Here is a 22308-nt window from a genome sequence, read left to right as displayed (position 1 = left end):
TATCAGTACTTGATCTTGGTTTTTCATATTAACATACAAATGGCCATTTACTAACACACCAGAGAAAAAAAGGAAACAATGACTGAAGTTGAAAATAGAAAAAAAAAAAACAGATAAGTTTTTGTTCCATAAAAATTTAACACCGGGCACTTTACAGAGGTCCATTTTTTTCGGTCTTGCCATCGTTGTTCTCTCTTCCAAGTCCTCCTTTGAATGTGCCTAGAGCTACAGAACAGCACACAGTCCCACTGGAAAAACAAAGCCCAGACATCCCAAGGCTCTCCCAGAGTCTCTCTCTTTTCTTTCTTTCATTCTTTCTTTCCTCCTCTCCTCTCCTGTCCTTTGTCTCTTCTCAACCCTCTCCCGCCTTCTCTACTCTCCTGTGCCGTGTATGTGTGAGGAGCACTGCCGGAGGGCGATGGTGGAGTGGGTGGTTACAGGGTGAAGTAGCTCTTCTCTCTACTGTAGTCTTGACCAGTACTGAGACATGTCAGGCTCGCTCCCTGGGACTTGGACAGGGACAGACACTCCAGGAGAGATGAGTCCTGCAGAGACAAGAGGAGAAAGACATCAGTAAAAAAATAAAATAAAAAACATCAAAACAGTGCCCCCCCCCAGGTGTCAACATGCTGAATTAGATGAGTGGATGCACCATGCACAGTTAGTGTGACAGCTAACACCAGTTAGCCTTATAGCACAGAGCATTGTGCTTTAAACGCCTGCAAATCGGTAGACGAGCAGTGGAGCTGCAATGAGTCACGATGCTCTGCACATGGTTGCACAGTAAAAGACTTGCAAGCTCGATAAATTGAGGCTTTGGCAATGGCATTTAAACAGAGAGAGTACAACAGCAAATGAATCAAATTAATTAGCAATTTAGCACAGAGGAAATGTGGTTATGCATGATTAACTCTCCATGACTATAACCAGTATATATGGCTCTCAGTAACAGCATCCTAATGGGGTGGAACTAAACTAAGGGCTGGAGTAGTGGGATTGACATGATGGCGTACAGCGGCAATGAAATGAGCTTTGTTCATGCAGCTGCAGAAGGAAAATGATATGGAATGTAGAGGTATTGATCCGCAGGCAACGTAAAGCATGGAGCTTCCAAAATAGACGAGAAAAGGAAAAAGAAAGTTGCAGCAACAGATCATGAATTAAAGATGGCTATGTAGTACCCCCAGAATTACAGGAAAGGTGGCAGATATTTCAAAGAATGCACCGTTTGTTAGGATTAAGGTCAAATTTATTGATTCCCGAGCATGTTGGTAAACAATGAACTTTCTGCCTACCTGTTGAGGTGGTACCAGAAGTGGTCATTGATTGGCTGTTCATATGTGCCTGCATATGAGGGGGCGTGTATGTGTCGTAGCTCCGCCCATTCACAGGCGGACTGGTAGGCAGCATGCAGGAATAAGAGGAGGTCTGGCTGGGCTATAGATGGGGAGAGAATGTTACATTAGCTTGGCCAACCATAGTTGTAGTCTATAATACTGTCAGGTCATAAAAAGCCAGATGTGGCTTGATTAAATTTTCTTTATCATTTTAGTTCTGATTCCCAGAGAAATTTAAGTTAAAATATGAATTTCTAGATGTTTTGATTTGGCCAGGAAACACAATTTATAATAAAGCCGCAAGCGGCAATTCCGGGCCCAACAGAAGGACGCACCTCCATTGGCCAAAATCAAAGCATCAGAGTGCAGGTGAGCAAAGTCACCTCAGCTAGTTTATTTCTGTTTAAAGGCGTAGTGAGACCAATCACAGTCATCATCTCAAAGCCTACAGCGTTTCACTAATTACGCACTCAGAGTTCAGCCATTTGTCCCCCCTTCATCGGACCTGAACTAAACTCTGTGTGTATGTTGAGGAGGCAGCGCTGGATGTCAAGTTCAATCAGGCATCTTCAGTTATGAGCAAACATGTCATAGGCCACGCCCACTTACACCTATCAATATGGTGCTTTAGATTTTGATGCATGCTCAAGTAAACTGAAATTCTGTTCACTGGGTTTGGACGTAGATGCTTTTGGTATTTGTCGCGCCCCCTATAGGTCGCGCTCAAAATGCTGGTGTAGGCCTATTCCCAGCCAAAAGATCTGTACCCAGATTTAAGATGACTGGACAGTCTTCACACTGTATACCCACCCATTTTGGTGTTGAAAATCCAAAAAGTAGCTATGTCACATGACTGCTTTTCAGTTTATGCAAATTAGCAAAAAAATTCATTATGGCAGACTTTTAAGGCCCAGGAAGCTTTCTTGTAGAGCACAATGACCTGGACATCTCTACAATTTCAAGTCAATTAGACTTCCGGGGTGAGGGGCGTGGCCTTTCCAAAATGGAAAGTTTGGGCCTAATTACAGCCATCCTCTGGCCAACTGTGCTCATTTTTTTTTGGGAAGCGCTGGCATATTAATTCCACTTATTGCACGGAGTTTCTGTTTCTTTCTCATTCCAGCTCAAGGTAATTTGAGCCTATGTGGCAGAAAAATAATAATAATAAACAAACACACAAACAACGGGGTTCTGCCTCCGCACTGCTTGAACTATAATGACTCGTGGTCAGTTTGATTCCACTCATATCAATCATCATATAATATCACACAGAAGGTACATTTTTCCATTCTGATTGTATTATCAATATGGTCATCTACTTACTTGCATAGGTAGATTGTTTGCCATGGTGAAGCTGGGCATGGGGGGCAGCGCACTGTAGGTGTTCGTGAGTGCAGAGTCAGGTCTACCCAGCATTGACCCCGAAGTGAAAGACACTGCGGATGAAAGAAAAACGTGGTTAAGACCCAGTGAAATTGCGCACAGTCCTCCAATGTTGAGACGACCGTCTCATTAGCGCTAAGTAGTGCGTGTGTGAGATGACGCCTTGTTTGACAGGCTGATAGGCCCGGACAGATACTGTGCCGTGTGTGTCTCAGGTGATTGACTTGTGAGCTTCAGCTCTGCCGGTGTGCCCTCCTGCCTGATTCGGTAATTACGCGGATAGTCAGCTGAGAAGTTCTGCTCAATCATCCATCAAAAGGAAACCACCGGTGCTTCTTCATGTGAACTAGAGCGCACAGCCACGGAGGCCTCCTTCCCCTTTTATATTAATCCGCAGGCTGTCACATAATAATATTTAGTAATAGTTCACATCATGGGTGCCTGATTTGAACCCAGAGGCAACTAAATGCGTTGTTACTTACATTATCGCAGTAATACGGCAATGTGTGTGACAGGTGTAGCTGATAAATGCATGACTGTGCAGCATTTGTGCAACACTGACAGTCTATTTTAATATTATTCCAAGGGGCGGGGGTGTCCTGGAAGTGTTACCCCAGCTGTGGTGCACCTACCCGGTGTGGTGGGCTGTGGGATGGCCTGGTAGACGCTGGTGCTAAAGCTGCTACTGATGGGGATGTGACTGGAGGAGTTGTTGGCCTGCCGGCGCTGGTTCCGCAGCTTCTCCTCTCGCCTCCACTTTGCTCTTCTATTTGAGAACCATACCTGCAACCAAAGCTTCGTATTAGTACTTTACCATCAGACATTTTTTTCTGGAAACTTTGAAAAACTTGCGCACATCTGGCGTTAAAATAATAATAATAATAATAAATAAATAAATCTGTATTTCTGGTCACTCACTTGTATTCTTGCTTCGGGCAGGTCGATTTTCGCTGCTAGTCTCTCTCGCGCGAAAACGTCTGGGTAATGAGTTCTTTCAAATTCTGTAACGTGAGAAATGGCGCAGGAAAGAGTCAAAAAAAAATGCGTCCAGTGTGGTTATATTTTTGCAGGGCTATTAGTTGAATAAATGTATGCCAAAGGCCCTCAATCCAAAACAAGTTGAACAATGAGAGCCATGTACCAGGTCTCATATATTAGGCCTGTTATTCGTTTATTATAATAAACCCTTTCTGTCTGGATTCACATTATATCATAAGGAAGGTGTGGATTTTTATTTCTAACAACATTTTGTAAAAATAATAACAATTCAATGTGGCGCAAATAAAAATATGTAAATGATTCACTGATGGCTGGACCTTTTTCCAGAGCTTCAATTTGCTCCTGTGTGAAGGACGTGCGGTTTCTCTGGAGTTTCCTCTTAAGCTGCAGTCGCATCTGAGTCTCCTCTGAATCCTCCCCGTTCGAGCTGATGGAGTTTGTGTTCTCTCCTGCGCCGTCTTGTTGTTGGCAGCCATCTGCATTAAAAAAAAGAAAAGAAAAGAAATAATTAAATTTAAAAAAAAAAAACATAGAATGGAAATATACATTCAATTAAGCTAATTGAATCATTAATTCTGGGGTCTCGTGTTGTATTAGCCTACAGCTAATTGTGCAGACCCGGTGCAGCATCATTAATTAAAGCCCCGCATCATGCTTGAATTCCTTCAAAATCAGAGGAATGATCGCAATTTCTTCTCACTGTTTCCAGATTACAGACTGCGTGAAAGGGAACAACATGAAAAAGACCAAGCAGTTAAACTGTTTATAAAATATTGTGGGAAAAACATGGTGGCAAGGGAAAGGCTCCGCGTACTTATCGCTCCCCAACAATGGCGTGTGTTCTCAAAAGGTTAAGAGAAATGTGACAAGATGTGGCGAGCCTCTTTTCAGAGCCTATGAAATGTATTAAAACCCCAAACTCTCTAGCCCCCCTTTTTTGCAGGGCAGAGCAATGCCTCAATGGTCGTTCCCATATGGGCGTTGGTATAGCCATTGACGTGACCACCAACTTTTGAATAGGAGAAGACGCTTTTCAGAATGATACAATGCCTTCAGGAGTAAGGGAAACCATTAAACTATGGACACAGCCAGGGACGAGCAGTGAGCCCTCGGTGGGTGTAATATATGGGAGGGGGGCTATTGGAGGAGATGACAAAAGGATCCTCTCTCTCTGGAGGCGCACAGGCTATAGTACTTTGGCATTGTGCGCACGAGGATCCCAGTCAACAGAGCTTTGAGTCCAGTGTGTTAACCCTTATCCACTACCATCATTAATCACGTCCCCCGGCCAGCTACACGCCAGTCAGGATTTCTGTCTTCAATTGGAAACAAATGAGTGAGGAGAGAGCATGCAACCCCCTGAACAACCAAAATAAGGGCAATCTATTCACTGCCCCTTCAGTTGCAGGGCGAGGCTTATCGACTAATGTCTGTCTTGTTGTTGGACATCATTATCACACCGAGAAGTTAATGCGAAATTAAGCAGGGGTGCGTTGATAGAGGCTGGTTTTATGTAATATCTCACTGCTGTGGACTGTGTGGCGAGTTGAACTCTTTTTTTTTAAATGCAGATTTCTGTTTGGACCCGCATTGGCATAGTTTTAATGAGTAGTGCCTTGCTCAAGTGCAAGAGGTTGTTGCAAAGATAGAACAGGTGCAGCGCGGCCTGCATGGCCATGCGCTTTCCGTGCGCTCCTGTGGGCGTCATGCGCGCCCAGAAACTGAGTTTTGAGGGTGCAAACTTGATTTTATCAAACTGAAACTGTCTGTCTGATGGATTCATTACAAATTATTTTTTTCTAAAAGTGTTTTCCATCACGTGAATTCGAGCAAGTTGCACGTTTGCTGTAAGGAAATTTCGCATGCCTTTCTGCAGGCCTGAAGACATATTTAACGTGTCTGAAAATAAAACCCGACGCGACGTGTTTCTTGACAATTTCCTTTGCTGCAAAATAGTATTCTTCTGTAGGCCAATAGTTTGTATCCACACTATTTGTTTCTTCGCTCTGGATAATCCATAAAAAGGAGTGAATGTGCAGCTATTATCCGTCTGCCAGACCCACTGACGCTAGGATGGGATTTGTTTTCTTTATAAAAGCGCTGGGAAATAAACTCATTCTTTAGTATCACGATGTCTCAGCCAGTGAGGCGGAAAAGCAGCCAAAAAAAAAGAAAAAAAAAGAGAGAGATACCGAACCAATTGCGGCACCTTTCAGCTGCTGAGACCGGATCAAAACACTCTTGAGAAACCGCTTAGAACTGAAAGAGAGAGTGAGAGACTAAATCCTATAGACGGGATTTAGAGCCATATAGCCAGCGAGCGAGAATGAGAAAGAGATAAAAGCCCAAATCGGTGGAGTTTTATTCGTTCCTCTTTGGATAGAGTTGTCTTCTTTTGGGGCCCTGTCACTCTCCGTGTAGCCATTATATCTGCTGACCCGGCTGCCGCATGGAAAACATATTTTCGTTCCCCTGAGACAACTGCTTTTCTGAAATACCTGAATTAAAAACACAATAACCAAATATCTCATTAATATTGTTATTATCGTTGTTGTTGTCGTTATTATTTCTGGTTTTGTAATAATTAATAGAATAATAGCGCTTAGATATTATCTTTATCAAGAATCAATAATAATTATTTAATGTGTTAATGGCAGACGGTAGCCAAAGTAAAACTGAATAAAATGATTTACTGCTATTGAAAAGAAATAAATTAAATAATAATAATAATAATAATAATAATAATAATAATAATAATAATAATAATAATAATAATAATAATAATAATCCAAAATGAAGTTGATCATTTTAGCTGTTAACATGATCGTTTCCGCTTTACTGCTTGTTGATAACAGCCCCACGTGTCCACATGGTCATCAAACAAATGCAAATTATTATTTGCTACGACTGAATTCCAGCACTTGCGTTTCCCCTCTGACGCAAAGAAATCAGACACAATGCATCATCGTGATACTTGTCCAATGAATGGATATTTAAGAAGCAAAGCAAACGTGGAAAGAAAAAGAAGAAAGCAAAGGGTGGCGCTTCTTCTTAGAGACTCTGCTCAGTGTTTGGCCTGCAGCGGGCCGACAGGAAACCCTCTGAAGTGGAATATTTCCACAGCAGCCTTACCATCTCCACACTCCTGCATGTTGCCATAATGAGAGACAAAGCCCTCTCTAATGAGCAATTACACGTAGCGCGGACCGTTCCCATAACCAATCATTGCGTGTGAAGGAAAACATTCCTTTGTACTAATATCCCCGCACACAGCTCCCCGGCTCTGCCTCCCCATCAGGAGGGGAGGAAAATGCAGCCTGTTGGATGGACACCTCTGCTGAAAGGACAAGCCGCTGTCACGCACATCCATGTCTGGGACAGTGGAGGCATTCAGACTGCATGCTTGGCCTATGGCTTCCTCTATCGACTAGTCTTAATTGGGGGTCTTGTTCAGGGCATCAAAGCAACACAATGCCTTCCTGCAAACAGAGCCGTGGACCGGAACCGCTGCAATAGTAAGCTGTAAAACTATTCATATTCAAACATGACAGTTTATGGTGACCTCTGTGGAGTTCACAATAATGCATCTCCCTTCAAACAGGCAAATATATTGATTTTTTATTTTTTTTTATTTTTTATTTTTTTTCTGTGTGTGTGTGACTGACCATAAATGTGACCAAGCCTGAGAAATCAGACCTATCCGCCCGCTTGCACCCTTCTTTGATGCAACCTCACCACCGTGCATGCGTCAAGGTGTCTTTATTGCCACTGTGTGATAATGAGGCTCACCTTGGTTGGGCTGCCCTGGCACTGATGTTCCGGGGTACCAGCCGGGCCGGGTCCCCCAAGTTCCTGTCTGACCGTTGAGCATTCTCAGCTTGTCATACATGCCATCTGCGCCCATCTGTTGCTTTTCACTAGCCAGGTTGCGGAGGACTCTGTTTATCGATGACACCTGAATGACAAATTGCATATGATATAAGTATAGATTAGGATCAGATGGAGCGCCGCTATCATCGTGTTTCTATAAGCGGGCGCAAAGATGTGGATGCGCAGCGGCTTCACACACACACACACACACACACACACACACACACACACACACACACACACACACACACACACACACACACACACACACACCTTATTATCATAATAAATCAGCACAGGAAGAGTTTCCTGGAAAGCACACACGCGGACAAGGCGCTCCTCCTAACTCTCTGTATGTTTGGGTGATCGCATATGCAGCAATGCGTGGCGCACACTTTGCGTATTTAATAAGACTGAATGGTTGGCTGCCCATCCCTTTCCTCCAGTGCATGAGAAAAGAAAAAGTCATTTCACGTGGCAAATTAAATCATGCACATAACTTACAGTCAATACACTTACACTGGGGATATTGTCGTTGGTGCAGATCCCCTCCGACAGAAGTCTGTCACGGATCTCCCACGCAAAGATAGACGGACACTCCCGCTTGTACTGCGCGATTTTCGCGACCACCTCTGGAGTGGCGACCCGGGGCTTGCTGCCGCCTATTGCTCTCGGTCTTATGGAGCCAGTTTCATAATACCTGCCCAGGATCTTGCTCACACAGCCGTTGGACACCTGGATAGAAAACAAAAGACACAATTCACATACATTATTTACGACTATTAACGGAATTTCTAAGATGGCGTCAAATAATTATCACCTTTTCACTGTCCAGCACTTGGACTTCATCATGGGTCTATAAACAAAAAGAATATGCCTTGAATGGTATATTAGGCATTTCTTACAGTAGATTTATTCTTTGTAAAAGCAGGTACATTGCTTTCCCTTTTGTCGGCCTTATTACATTTCCAGTAAACGGAATGATGCAACAGTAATAATTTTTCTGACTTAAAAACATTCATAAAGTGTAACGTTCAGATTACAGGAAACATGGATTTAATATGAAGATCATACCGTTTTTTCCTCATGATTTTATCCTTAAAAAAGCAGGTTGTATCCACTGAAAACAAAGACTGTATCAACCTGTTTTCTGCTGAGAAAGTGTGGTTGTCACCTGCAGTATCCTGGAGATGTCGCAGGGTCGAGCACCGCTGTGAGCAAGTTCAACTATTTTCTGCCTGGTGGAATCCGGCAGCGGTCTGCCATTAACAAACACACCACCGAGCTGGTTTACGCCACTGTGACCTACATGGAGACAAAAGCATCGGAATCAACACACTGTATTGTGACTCCAATTAAAACACATGTGATGCAGCAAATGATTTTCACTGAACGGTGAGGAGGATGGTAGAAGCGCTCGGGAAAGCCGAGATTAGAGATGAAACATGAAGACAGAGGCACAGGAGGTTTATTGCACTTCAGAAAAAAATTAAATTAACGATCTTATGCTTGTAGAAAGTGTTTAAAATCGAAGTGCACTGAGAAAACAGTAGTTTTAAGAAGCTGCCACACCGCTCGGCACATTCCCCTCTGAAGACAAACACTGCGCAGTTACGCAGAAACACATGCAGAACATAGATTAAACGACAATAGCGTCACATAAACTGAACCAAAACACCTCCATATGTTTTTTTTCTAATAATAAATCAGCACATCAGTCGGTCTTTTGCCCCGAGGAATCTCAACCAACCTTTAATCAAACCGGCAAACTTCGGTATTAAAACATTCGCACCGTTATCCATCCCCTCATATGCAGCTGCGCATCACCAACACCAGCACCTCACTCATGAACTACCCCCCAAAATAATAACCAGCAGCAGCGACAATCGCATGAAACAAACAAACAAAAAAACAAAAACTGAAATAGTGTGTTAAATTAGCTTTCAGTCAAAAGGATCACTTTCTGGAAAGTGGCATTAAATCCACAACGATAGTCCTTCAAAACACACAATAATTACGCGTCAACAACACAGGCACCGCACAGGATACCAGCTCTAAAATAGCATTTTTTATGATTGCTTATTATCTAAAAAGAATGCTTTTTGCAAATTATCCTTAAATTGTTCCATAGCGTCTCTCTAAAGCACAGAATAAGCCCGCAAACCTGAAGCCAAATGGGAGAGCTGACTCCCCGGAGTGCCTGAGCTGCTCTGTGCTTCTCCGCTCCCTTCCCCTGCGCTGCCGCCCGGTACATTGACTCCGGGAGCAGAGGCTCCTTAGCAATAAATAAGCTCCAAATATAGAAGAGGGGGAAAATATGATGAGCCTGCCTGACATTTGTCTTTAAAATAAAGCTAGCTGCACGTCAAGTTTGAGCTTAATTTCTGGAAATAGGCGGAAGTCGCCTCGGATCATGCATGGGAGGCTAATTGAAAAGATCAGTTGGAGCACTTGTGGCAGGCATGTCACTTTATGACACCGCTCTGCTTTTGAAAATCGCATCGTCACGACAAATAGTAGCATGATAAAACGACCCTTTCTGTCTGCATTTGGATATCACTCAGACAAAATTGGACGCTACTCGTTTACCCTCCGAGGGAGACTTCGTTTTAAGGTGGCCAGGGGCTACGCGCGGTCACACAAACGAGGGCGCGCCTGGATTCTTAACATATTAAAAGTGACATGCAGTTTTTTTTCTCCCCCCCTTGTTTGTATTTGACAACAAATGCTCACAGCCACTGCAGTCCTGTTGTGTGCAATCGGTAGGCGTCTTTGCTCTGAAACATGTCATAGTACTCTGCTTTAAACTGCCTTTATTTTATATAAAACATCAAAAAAGGGGGCATTTGTGTAGATGAGTGGAACATAAACCTGCTTAAGTGAGTAACATATCCCTTTTGGCCGCTATGTGTAATAATCTTCCAGCGTGGATCTGATTGATAGTAAACCCATTATCATCCCTCCTGCTCTTTGGTAATTCCAGGATTAAGTGGAATTAATAGACTTCTTACGCTGAAATTGGCCTACCCGCATTAAGCGGTCCTGCTCTGCGGGTTCTCCAGAGCTGCTCCATCACCTCTGATTTATAGCTATCATATAAATCCTCCGGATCGATAAAACCGTCAGATAAGAACATCACATAAAAATCAAACTCTCCTAAAGTTAAGTCTTAATCATGGCGCAATTCCCTCAAGTGCCCGGAGTCGATCTCGCCCGCTGGCGCTGATTATGCGCCTTGTATTCTATTGCAAGTCGACTAATAGGAAAACATATGGTGTCAATTTGGACGCTCCCCACCATATACACCCAGGAGTTATTAGCACAAAAGCCACAGAGGCCGTCGCGACCTTTAGACAACCCAAAGGGCCGGGCCCAATGATATCTCCTCGGCAATTCGCACCAGACATCACACGCCAAGCCAGGGGAGCGTCCCATTATCATCAATCCGCAGCAAAGCAGAGGCAGCGGGTATTGTACACAGCTTTGATAAGGCCCCATCATCTCTATAATGGACAAGCGACAAATCACAGCGCTGCGGCCTGCAAAGTAAAACTCCACCGCCACCAGTCTGTAAAAGTACGTCTATCTCTCATCACACGGTCACTTTGGTTTTTCTGTCTTCCGCATCACACCTCGACACATCAAGCAATCCAACTGTCATGTGGTCCATCATTGGATTCAAACATATTTGGACTAAAATGCGCACAGATTACAGCACAGACACGTCATCGAGGTATATGGAGAATAATATAATAAAATTATTCCACACACCTTCATCACAGATGTCATACACCTCTTGTCCAGCAGCAAGAGAGAAAATGTTTCATGTTTATCCTTTTGCGTTTCAACACACACATGCATACATTCACACACACGCACACGCACACACACCAGGAATAAGACAAACATTGAACTCATGGGCCTCTTTAAACACAGAGGCCTATAAGCAACTTCATCTACCATGTTTTTTGATTGGCACCCACGACAATATGGTTGTTAATATTTATCTTCCGCCGTGAGTTCAGCCTGCACCGAACAGTGAGGCCTGCGGATATAATATGAGCGTTTTCTTTCTAGTTCATGCTGTCTGTCCGTGAAGAATATGGACTAATCTACATAAGACATTATTGCTATTCCTCATGTTTCATGCAGGGCTCTTCTCTACGCAGCTAATCTTGTATGCAGCCTGGCAGCCAGCTCTAACGCTAATGCAGACGGCTGTGCAATTATTTAATACCAACTCAAGCAGAAACAAAAATCTCCCTCACAACCCAACCCCCTCTGCTCTGTCTCCCTCTCTCTCCTCTCTCTGGAGCAGGACGACGTGTGATTAACTTGTTCAATAATAACTTGCCTACCTATCACTGAGAAAAAAAAATAATAAATTAACAGCAATGAAACGGCCATCAAATAACTGAGAATATTTCTCCCCTGCACCTCAAAGTCATGCAAATTTATGCCTGCACGTACATTTCTTATTTCCCCCTCTCTCTCTTCCTTTAAAGTGTTCTTAAAGTTATTGCGCTGTAACAACCAGCGCGTAATGTCAGTGGGTCCTGCTTCCATGCAACCACATTAGGAACTTGCGGTTGTAATCAAAAGTTTTAATACAAAATATACATAAAAACAACTTACTGTTCTGCATCATTGAGGCTACGCCAGACTCCCACGTGGCCTGGTTGTGGTATTCTACGTGTCACAAGAAAAAAAAATGCAAAGCAGGTTAGCGTGAAATCATAAACACGGTGTGTATACATCTTTTAATATTTAAATATATATATGTACTGCTAGATGATCAATTTTAAACATGTGATTTTAAACAAACAAAAGTTTCTCATCTCATATCGTTCGACTGGATTTATTTATTTATTTTCGGATCTTGTGCTTAAACATTATTGGTGCATAATGAATTTCACATCCTCAGTGTATGTATGTATTTTAATTAAACTTGCCTGGAAACAGAGTTGACTGTCCACTCTATAACAATTTAGTCAATCATCTGCCGTTTTCACTACTTAATGTCTCCCTATGGGACAAAGCAAAACAACACATTAGCACAGCCACAGCTATACTGATGCACTTCAACCTACTGTATCTTCAATTGTGCCCTCCATTTACACTCGGCCTCGATGCACAACATGCCGAGCGAGTAAATCAACATTGACGCCGGACAGGAGTCGTCGATCACCTCTGTTAGGCCCTGTCAGAATAAATTCTAACTAACAACCTCGCCGCGATATAGGGCCTCTAACTCTTTTACACCACTTTTCTGTGAAGGCTTTTGGTCCTGGTGTTTTCTTTTTCTTTTTTTTTTTAAAGGTAATCTAAAGCAATCGGCCCTCGTCTTCGCAGCAGGATTTTTTTTTTTTTAAACTTGATAACCCTCCTCTTGTGGAGTCTCTATCGTGGAAACTGTACAGTGACACACGTTGTCAGCTTCGCCTCACTGCTCTGTAAAAGTCCAGACCAGGAGGGGGTACAAAGCTGGTGTACAAAGCCTGCTGGACTCCCAACAATGCACCCCCTTTTCTGCCTCCGTATACCTCAAACCCGGGGCGAAAACTCGGCCTCCGCGACTAGAAACACACAGCTTCCCCACTAAACACACCAACAAGTTCAGATTAATACAAAGAGCCGGAGGCATGCATCCACCCCCCTCCGGGACCATTCACACACACACACACACACACACACACACACACACACACACACACACACACACACACACACACACACACACACGCACGCACGACCGTGACCCCCGGTGCCGCTTGTGCGTGAAAGTGGGTTTTGTTTGCCCTGCTTTTATAGTAAAAATTAAAAAACGTAATTTCTTGTGCTAAATATTTGCTGGTTATTTCGTGCTGCTGGTGCGGGTTGTAAAGCGGGTTGAAAGACACAACAGCGCAGTAGGGCGCTCAATTGGAAAAGACAAATGCATTAAAGAAGCTATTGACTGGGGAACAGATAAAAAGGGGGCCAGGCAGGGAGAAGTCTGAAGTTCTCTCCCTCCATGCAAAGTTGCGCTGTGTGCAGGGCAAAATGGCCTAATAACGTCGTCTAGCAGGCTGAGTTTAGTCCGGGGTTAGTTTGTGAGACGCGCGGAGCTGGAAGGCCGCCGTTGCGTTCAGATCGTGGCTTTCTTTCACGTTTAACAAATAGGCTGCATTAATCAAATTCAGATTCCATCACACTGGCCCACATAGCAGTTAGCCTGCTTAGCATAACCTAAAATGACCAAAACAAACCCTGCGTAATTTAGGTATTATTATCATCATTATTACTGGCCGATTGTCAAGATGTTCGAGTTAATATGGAAAAATATTTAAAAAACAACATATTAACCTGACCTGTCTGGAAATGCACTGCAGTCAGTGGCCATAGCTTTTAGCTTTCTAAGGTCCAAGTGGTTAATCATTTATTTAAGGTCGAAAGCTCAAACGTTGTTGTTCCTGATCTAATCTGCATTTCTTTTCCTTTGGTAATCCGTAACAACAATGTCTTAATTCAACAATGCTTATTCTGGCCGCTCACAACATTCATATGCATAGGTGGTTCATGAGGGCCTGGACTGCAAGACGCAGCCTAACACAGAATATATACAAGCCTGTGTTTTAATATGTATACTGTATATACACTTGAGCGTTAAGTCCACTTTAAAATGTAATGCATGTTATAGAATAGATTTAATGAATTAGCTATTAGCATGCATGTAGCCATCAGGTTTAATCTCCATTCAAAAGGAATGAACAATTTTAGCTTCCATATTAAGCGACAGCCGTGGTGTGTCTTTTTAGATATTATCGTGTTTTTTTTTCGCTAAATGATGCTGAATTTATCTTTACAATTACAAAAGAAAAATGCACAATTACAATAAAATAATGTATCTGTTTAATCGTATTAATTTATCTGTTTGGATATATATTAAAAAAATCTACAGTGACAGTACAAACAGTTTAAAGCAACAATTTGTGTCCTTATTTTTGTGTTTTGTTAAATCACTGAAATTGTTTGAAATATTATGAGCTTTGAGCAGGCTGACAGGGTTGTTAGTATAGTGTTTGCACTGTTTGAAATGACTACACAGCCCGAGTGCTAACATGTGAAAGTAGTTTAACTCGCTGTCATTAAGGGCTGACAGAAGCAGATTAGAAAAAGCGGGGGAAAGTTGTATTTTCACAGACACGCTGAAACGGGCCTTCTCCTCATGGTGCTCCCATCCGTCTTTTTTCTTTCTTTCTTTTCTTTTTCTTTCCTTCTTTTCTTTTCTTTTTTTCTTTTTTTTTTTTTTTGAGAAGGCGCTTGGGTGACTCGCCTGCATGAATCAATCTGACACCTTTCCTCAACGGGTCATTGCGCCCCATTCTCCACGATGATCACTGTCCTGGCCCAACGTGACTTTTTACTCTTTACTGTCATAAATAAGCAGTAAGCTATCCGTATAGGCCTAAACACAGCAACAACATCGAGCAGATAAAACGGACAGAGACGCTGAAGGCTGTTCGCACTTTTGAGAGAGTCCAGTCAGAAGACATGCTGCACGGTCCAAACGATAAAACATCCACAGCATCAGCACTGAGCCTAACCCTACAGCCGAGAATAAATGACCTATAATCATATATAATAACAACAATAATACGAGAATAATAATAATAGGCACCAACAATATAGCCTAATAATAACTCAATGATTGAACAACACAGGCAAACTTTTAGTCAGGATCTCACCTTTTTGGGGCATCCTGCGTCGTTGTCAAAGTCCTTGGCAAACTATAGGCTGCAGCCTAGTTCTCCACGCCACAGAAAGAGAGAAAAAAAAGCCGACCAGGATCAGTCTCTCTCGGGAAGTTTAGAAGAGGAAAAATTAGTTTCCAGTGGTCTTCGGCGGAGACGGAGGGGATATCCCTGCGAAGTGGACAGAGATTGACAGTGAACTCAGATGTCAGGACGCACGGAGTTTGGCGAGGATGTGCGCTGGCGTGTGAGAGAGCGAATGAGAGAGTCGGAAAGAGAGAGAGTGGGGAAGAGAAAAGAGAGCGAGAGAGGGGGAGGGAGGGGAAGGAGGAGGGAGGGAGAGTGGTGGTAGTGGTAGAAGGAGGTGGGGGTAAGAGAATGAACACACCTATGCTGATTGGTGATGGAACAAGTGTATTAATGTATGTGTTCCTGGTCTGCTGTGTGCGCCTCGCCTCTCCTCGCCTCGCCTCCCTCCGCCGCTCTTCACTGGCCCATTAGCGCGACCCGACCTCTGTCATCATCCCCCATATAAACACTTCCCCCTGCACCACAGCCAAAGCGGGAAACGGGGCCGAGTCACAGAGAGAGAGAGAGAGAGAGAGAGAGAGAGAGAGAGAGAGAGAGAGAGAGAGAGAGAGAGAGAGAGAGAGAGAGAGAGAGAGAGAGAGAGTGTGTCTCGTCTTCCCAACCCACTAATCAGCCCACGCATGCAAATACCCTGCGCTCACTTGCCGAATATTGCCCTATTGCAAAGCAACTGCCTCGGAAATGCCCATTGGACGGAAAGCTCTATTCTTCCAGGCTGAATTGGGTCTGCGCAGGGAATCTCGGGCATGTTCAGCTCCAACCTGAGGCTAAGTAGTGCTGTAAGGCGGACGGAAACTAGCAGTGGAGCAGCGCGCACGTGAATGCTGGAGCTCATAACGGCAAATTCAAATAACAAAGAGCTGCAGCGCCTTTATGAAGCAGACGATGCTCTATACACAAGATTAATCTCACATTGACGCACGTAGTTATGCTGAAAAAGTTGGAAGACATGTTGCAAAATGTCACTTCTATTTTTGTTTGTTTGTGACTCTGCATCCACGTGCATGGCAGGATGACATCGTCACTGACAATTTTCACCAAATGTTGCTCTCTTTTAAGTACAAGGAGTCAAATCAGCTTCACACATGAATTAGGTATATGTTGCTCCAGAATAAATGAAAATAAACAAAATCCCCAAAACATCCCAGAGAACACCTCAGCATGGAAAGTATATCTGAGGTGGGGAAAGTTTTTTGTTTTGTTTTGTTTTGTTTTGTTTTGTTTTGTTTTGTTTTGTTTTTTAACTAAAAGCTAAAAGCGCCAATTTACATTGAAAATCTTCTGCATTGAAAATCCCCCCCCCCCCCCCCCCCCATACAAAACAATCAGAAAATGTCCACCACGTGCTTTTGTTGATTCTTTCGCGTATCATCTTCCCCTGGATGGCCTTACCCCTCCTGTCAACAAGAACGCCGTGCGTAAAGAGCGCAGCCTTTAGGCAAGCTCCGGTGCTTTTTATGGACACATTTGCGAGGCACGGCGACGTCACTCCTGCGACCTGACAGCAAATAGCACGCGTAAATAAAGTAAAGCAAATGACTGTGTAGCCATGGCCACACGCTCCCAAACTGCGCCCGTTGAATGGCTGGCTATTAACGCACACCTCAACGCACCCAAAAGCAACCCCTCTGTGCCCGTGTTTGAGCATACACCCGGAGCTTTGGGCAGCACCAGTTTCGGCACTGAGGAGCCCCGCCGCTTACTCCAAAAGGAGGAGAGCCGAGGGGAAGAGAATGAGGGTTGTATGGATGTGGAAAAGCAGAAAAGGGGGTGCGTGAAAGGGCAAAGAGAGGGAGAGAGAGAGAGAGAGAGAGAGAGAGAGAGAGAGGAGCGGGGACAGGCACAAGCAGGGGGAGGGGAGAGAAAATGCTTCTTCGTCTTCTTTTTTCTTTTCTTTTCTTTTTTTTGGATGGGAGGCCATGAAATGAAGTCATGGAGGCCTATACTTGACTTTCTTTGACATGTGAAAAAAGTAAGAGAAGTCAGAGCTCATCAATAAAACACTTCGGAGGTGAAAGAGGGCTCCCTAACAACCATCGCATTCCTGACTGTGGGTTCAATGAGTAGACAAATGACGCTGCCAGCGAGAGAGAGAGAGAGAGAGAGAGAGAGAGAGAGAGAGAGAGAGAGAGAGAGAGAGAGGGACTGGCCGGCTTGAATGGGGCCCTCAGTGGGCCGGCGAGATAATGAGCTGAGAGGACCGGCGCAAACTGTCACCGAGGGTCCCGCGGAGAGGAACAACACTTTGGCCAATACTCCTTCATCAAACAACCCGTAAACTAAACGAGCACATTCATCTGTTTCTCCTTCCTGCATTGTTTCTACTCACTTAGACTGGTGGCTCAGCCTAGGCCTATCGTGAATGGCCGCAGTTTATATCAGCTAAGGGAGGGAGGGTGGGGGTTCCCAGACATTTTCCCGTCAAGGACCTCCCTATTAGATATGCATTAGACCACAAACACCCCCACCCCACTCGATTTGTGCTATGAGGGAACCTCGTGTTGGTTTTGATTTATTGTAAAACTGAACGGCTGGATTTGCAGACAGTGATTGTTATTGAGAATTAACTTTCACTCTTTTCTAGTTTCTGGCTAACTTCAGAGAGTGCGCTTGGGCTGAATTAAAGTTAGAGGAAGTGTGTAATACACACACACACACACACACACACACACACACACACACACACACACACACACACACACACACACACACACACACACACAGTGTGTGTGTACAATAGAGTTGTTAATGGCTATGAACTATGCGTCCTCATGTCGGTGCATCATTTTAGACTGTGTAACAAGATGCTGGGAAACGTGTCGCACCTCGTCCAATTAAATGTGAAAATGTGATCTCAGTAGCAAAAAAAATCTCCCAAACAGCCTCCATCCCTTTGCTGAAAAGTATTCATTTCTTGTGGTTACAGCCTACCTTTGTAGTGCAAATGTTATTGCCACTCACTTGTCACAGACTGCAGCTGTCAAAAATTCACACCACTAACCTGCCCTCGCTGAAAGACACATTCCCCGATGAGTGTGTCAAGTAGTTTTCCTTGGAAACAATGCCTCCTGTAGGTTATTGATTTCTTTTGTTAAGCTGTAAATCCGCCCAAAGAGCTAATTCGTTGTCTCCACTCTGGAGAGTTGTTGGCTTTTTTTTTTTTTATTTAGTTTTGTTTTTTTTTCACAGCCTTCACTGGCACACTAAGTAGGCCTTCAGCTTTATCAGCAAGAACCCTGTTAGAAAATATAGGCCTATTTCTTATATGTATTTTCTGTATTGCTGTGCAAGTGATGGATTGCTGTGCAGGTCTGTTAAAAAAATGGGATATGCTGATGTTGGGAAAGCAATTAGCCCAATTCGGATTAGCAGCAACTAATGCCAAAGGCCTTGAAAAGAAAGCTTAATCTGGTCGCTATTTTCCCTTGAGGCAACGTGGTATTTGTACCCATCTAGAAACTTTTAAAGACAAAAAAGAAAGGAAGGAAGAGAGAAAGGAAGAAAAGAAGAAAAAAACATAAGGGAGGGAGCTGCAGTAAAAAACAGTGACATTGTTTTTGCACAGGGAAAGGGAGAGTGCAGAGTGAGCCCCCCTCATTTAGAAAGCTGTTGTTTGGAATTACAGTTCACCCTTTTACAGGCTGATACAAATCTATAGGAGATAAATTCATCATGTGTGAAACCGGCGGGAAAAGAGCTTCCAATTAGTTGTTTTTTTTTTTGTTTGTTTTTTTTCTGGAAACCTGGTTAAATGTTTGTATTTGATTTATTATTTGTTTTATTGATAGCTGTTTGCCTTCGTCATGATCCCCATTGGAGGTCATAGTTTACTCACCTTTCATGTACCAGGACATCTGATAGGTCTGTCACGAAATGCCGCAGTATTGTTTTAATATGTAGTAAATGAAAAGCTGGCTGAGCTGAATCCATCTGATTCATGGCGGAAATTGGAGCATTGATCTACATCTCCTGACATTTTGATGTGGAAGAGGACACCACACCGAGCCCTGTTTGTTTTATTTTATTTCAGGACACACTATGAATGCTGTTATTACCTCCCACAAATCCCAACCCTGCCTCATTAAAACTCATCATTTACAGTCCTCACATTTGAATGCACCTGCTTTATGCACTGCTGAGCAGATAAACAAATCCAATATCATCATAATCTTGCATATTGTTTTTGTTATTATTAATGATTATTATTATTTTTTGATAATATTTTTGAATGGATTATACATTATACCATATATGCGGTCTATTAAACAAATAATAGTAAATTTTAAAATAGCATATTAAAACCAACGTATAATAATAATAATAATAATAATAATAATAATAATAATAATAATAATAATAATAATAATAATACTTCCGATTATTATTGTAATAATGTAATGCTGTAATCACAATCACAATGCTCAGTGTCGACCTGGGTCTGTGAGCGGCACTCTTGCTCAGATGACCTGTCATTTATCAAACAGCCTCGAGATTCATGAGGAAATCGCTGGTTTATTTGCATAAATTATTTGCACTTTTACAAAGTGTCATTCTGTGCTCATAAACACTAATTAACAATCACATGCTCGTTGGACTTGTGCGCAGATATTTCATTAATGTGCTCTTTTCTCTTTTCAAAGGCGTGCTGCGCATGGAGCGCGTAGCGGAACAGGCGATCTGTTCATGTCGACCTGTTTCTCAGCGCAGTCAGTGAATTTAAGGAAACATAACTCAAACACGGACAAATCTATGCAGCTTTCTCAGGAGGAAATGTTTGGAGACTGTGTTCTGCTTGGTTTAAAGGCCTAACAAGCTCCAGGCGAATGCTTTCTGGGCGCTTTTCAAACACGTTTCATCAAAATAAAGCTGTGCATGCCTATAAATGTGCTGCATTTTCAACTGAAATAGGCTGTTCCATCCTCCTGGGCAGGATGTGTTGAGGGATAAATGCAAATCTCTCTCTCTCTCTCTCTCTCTCTCTCTCTCTCTCTCTCTCTCTCTCTCTCTCTCTCTCTCTCTCTCTCTCTCTCTCTCTTTCTCTCTCTCTCTCACCCTCTCTCCCTCTATCTCTCTTTCTTTTAATTGAACTAGTTCAACTTCCATAGTACATAAACTTTGAAGTTTGTGGGGCGACAAGGAGAGGATGGGGGATTTCTTGTGTAGCCCACAGAAGGTGTACGGCCCACAGAAGCCCTCTCCTGGCAAAAGGCTGAAGGCTGGGATAAACACCGAGGCTAATGGTGTCACAGCGCTGCTCGGCAAGCGTGACAGAAAGAAACACTGGACCCAAACATGGAAGAGCCTGGACCAGAGACATACAAAGTCTCCCAGCTGCTGCCTGGAAAATCAGATTGTATTTTTATCCTTTACGAGGGAATAAAAAAAAAAACACATGGAAGCTCATCCCATTACAGATGGGATTAAGACACATAAAAAAGATACATGTACACATATATTGGGGGAAAATGTATAAATACAAGGCCCAGACCATTTTATAGACCAGACTAAATCTTAAAACCCTCAGGGCGCGCATGTCATTTCCCTGCATGGTAAGTTATACTTAAAATTATTGGACACACTCTTTTTTTATTGCTGTCAAAACTTTGAAAATTATTTCATTTTGCAACAAGACCAATTACCCCTCTAACTCAACATTCAAGCCAAAATACTAAATTGTTTATCTCGAAAATAAATAAAGAAATAAATAAAATCACACGTGTATGGCAGCGCGATGAAGAAGCGCCGTTTGGCTGAAATATTTCTCTGATGGACAGCGTCATTTCCACTGCGCTGATGGATCGAGTAGAGCTGAATGGATCCCATACACATTCAATTTGCTGTACAGGTCGAAGCCTTTAATTTCCTCCGCACAGAGCTCACAATAATGGGCGCTTTTTAAGGAGTGACGTGCGCTTAATTCCTCGGTGAAGATCGCTAATTACACGCTGTATGTGTGCGTGATCGATGACAACAAAAACGAAGTGTGTGGGTGTGCACCTCCTGTAGGCTACACAGAGCAACGTGCAAGCACTTAACCAATAATTGTACCTAACTTTGCAAATGCAGCAGGCTTATAATCAACCTGCACGCACATTCAAGCTCCCGCTTTAAAATGTCTCCACACCTCTTTAAGTTTGAGGAGATCAGGCGACGTGTAGAGATGCGCACTTTTGCAGTGTTAAATATTATCAAAAGGAGAATTTCCAATGCCAAATGACTGCATATATTAAATGAAACAGTTTTAAAATACGGTCCATCCAAACTCACCGGATGAAGGGCAGCAGACTGGTCTGACCGGTATCCTGTGCGTATAAAGTCGCTTCGTCCCTCCCCGGATCTCTCCTCCGTGTCACGGCGACAGAAACTTATAGGTCCCGATTAAAATCTGTCTACCTTTGGATCCGCCGTGGAGTTGAAATGTCAATGAGAGTGGGGAAAAAAATCTGCGGCTCTTACCAGCAACTTTCCCTTCAGCATCAGCCTCAAGTTTGCAGTGATTGGCTGGAGCGACGGGTCGACGTCACACCTTGGACAGGACACAGAGCAGAGAATGGGGAAGTGCACGAGGTAGCCTACATGTGGAGCACACCGGCCTGTTTACTGTCCCAGAGTGTGTGTGTGTGTGTGTGTGTGTGTGTGTGTGTGTGTGTGTGTGTGTGTGTGTGTGTGTGAGTGAGTGAGTGAGTGAGTGAGTGAGTGAGTGAGTGAGTGAGTGAGTGAGTGAGTGTGACCTGGTATTTATCACGTTGTGGGGACAAAAATCTGTTTACACAGTGACATTGTGGGGACTCACCTGCCTTATGGGGACAAAATGCAGGTCCCCTTAATGTAAATCATTAAATTTTAGGGTGCAGACTGAGGATAGGGTTACAGGTTAGGTAAGGTTAGGTTAGGTA

General features: G+C 43.3%; 1 protein-coding gene across 15 annotated transcripts; it reads right to left on the bottom strand.

Moving 5' to 3' along the window:
* Nucleotides 1-297: 297 nt before the first annotated feature.
* On the bottom strand, nucleotides 298-21907 carry pax6b (paired box 6b). Of its 15 annotated transcripts, none has more exons than XM_070982466.1 (14): nucleotides 21680-21907; nucleotides 15317-15493; nucleotides 12542-12615; nucleotides 12225-12278; nucleotides 8764-8894; nucleotides 8410-8445; nucleotides 8109-8324; nucleotides 7509-7674; nucleotides 4037-4195; nucleotides 3639-3721; nucleotides 3353-3503; nucleotides 2661-2773; nucleotides 1296-1437; nucleotides 298-545 (listed from the first exon to the last, which is right to left on the bottom strand). In XM_070982466.1, exons 4-14 carry the CDS (start codon nucleotides 12235-12237, stop codon nucleotides 460-462), a joined length of 1296 nt encoding a protein of 431 aa, XP_070838567.1. In that variant the 5' UTR covers nucleotides 12238-12278; nucleotides 12542-12615; nucleotides 15317-15493; nucleotides 21680-21907; the 3' UTR covers nucleotides 298-459. The 15 variants fall into 15 exon arrangements, with proteins under 15 accessions (XP_070838567.1, XP_070838654.1, XP_070837846.1 ...); XM_070982553.1 differs by lacking the exon at nucleotides 8410-8445 and adding an exon at nucleotides 11361-11384 and having other exon boundaries at nucleotides 21680-21902; XM_070981745.1 differs by lacking the exon at nucleotides 12542-12615 and adding an exon at nucleotides 11361-11384 and having other exon boundaries at nucleotides 21680-21837.
* Nucleotides 21908-22308: the final 401 nt, after the last annotated feature.

The sequence above is a fragment of the Chaetodon trifascialis genome, chromosome 1 (genome assembly GCF_039877785.1).
Source record: "Chaetodon trifascialis isolate fChaTrf1 chromosome 1, fChaTrf1.hap1, whole genome shotgun sequence".
In the NCBI taxonomy this organism is placed as follows: Eukaryota; Metazoa; Chordata; class Actinopteri; order Chaetodontiformes; family Chaetodontidae; genus Chaetodon; species Chaetodon trifascialis.
This window is presented reverse-complemented; position numbering and strand designations above follow the sequence as displayed.

Bases quoted from the DNA above. Each gene is read 5' to 3' on its own strand.
- pax6b (XM_070981745.1), bottom strand. The intron at 11,385-12,224 runs GTAAGTTGTTTT...CTGCTGGACAAG, and splicing joins AGCCTCAATGATGCAGAACA to AGGTGTATGACATCTGTGAT. The intron at 4,196-7,508 runs GTGAGCCTCATT...TTTTTAATGCAG, and splicing joins GCCAGGGCAGCCCAACCAAG to ATGGCTGCCAACAACAAGAC.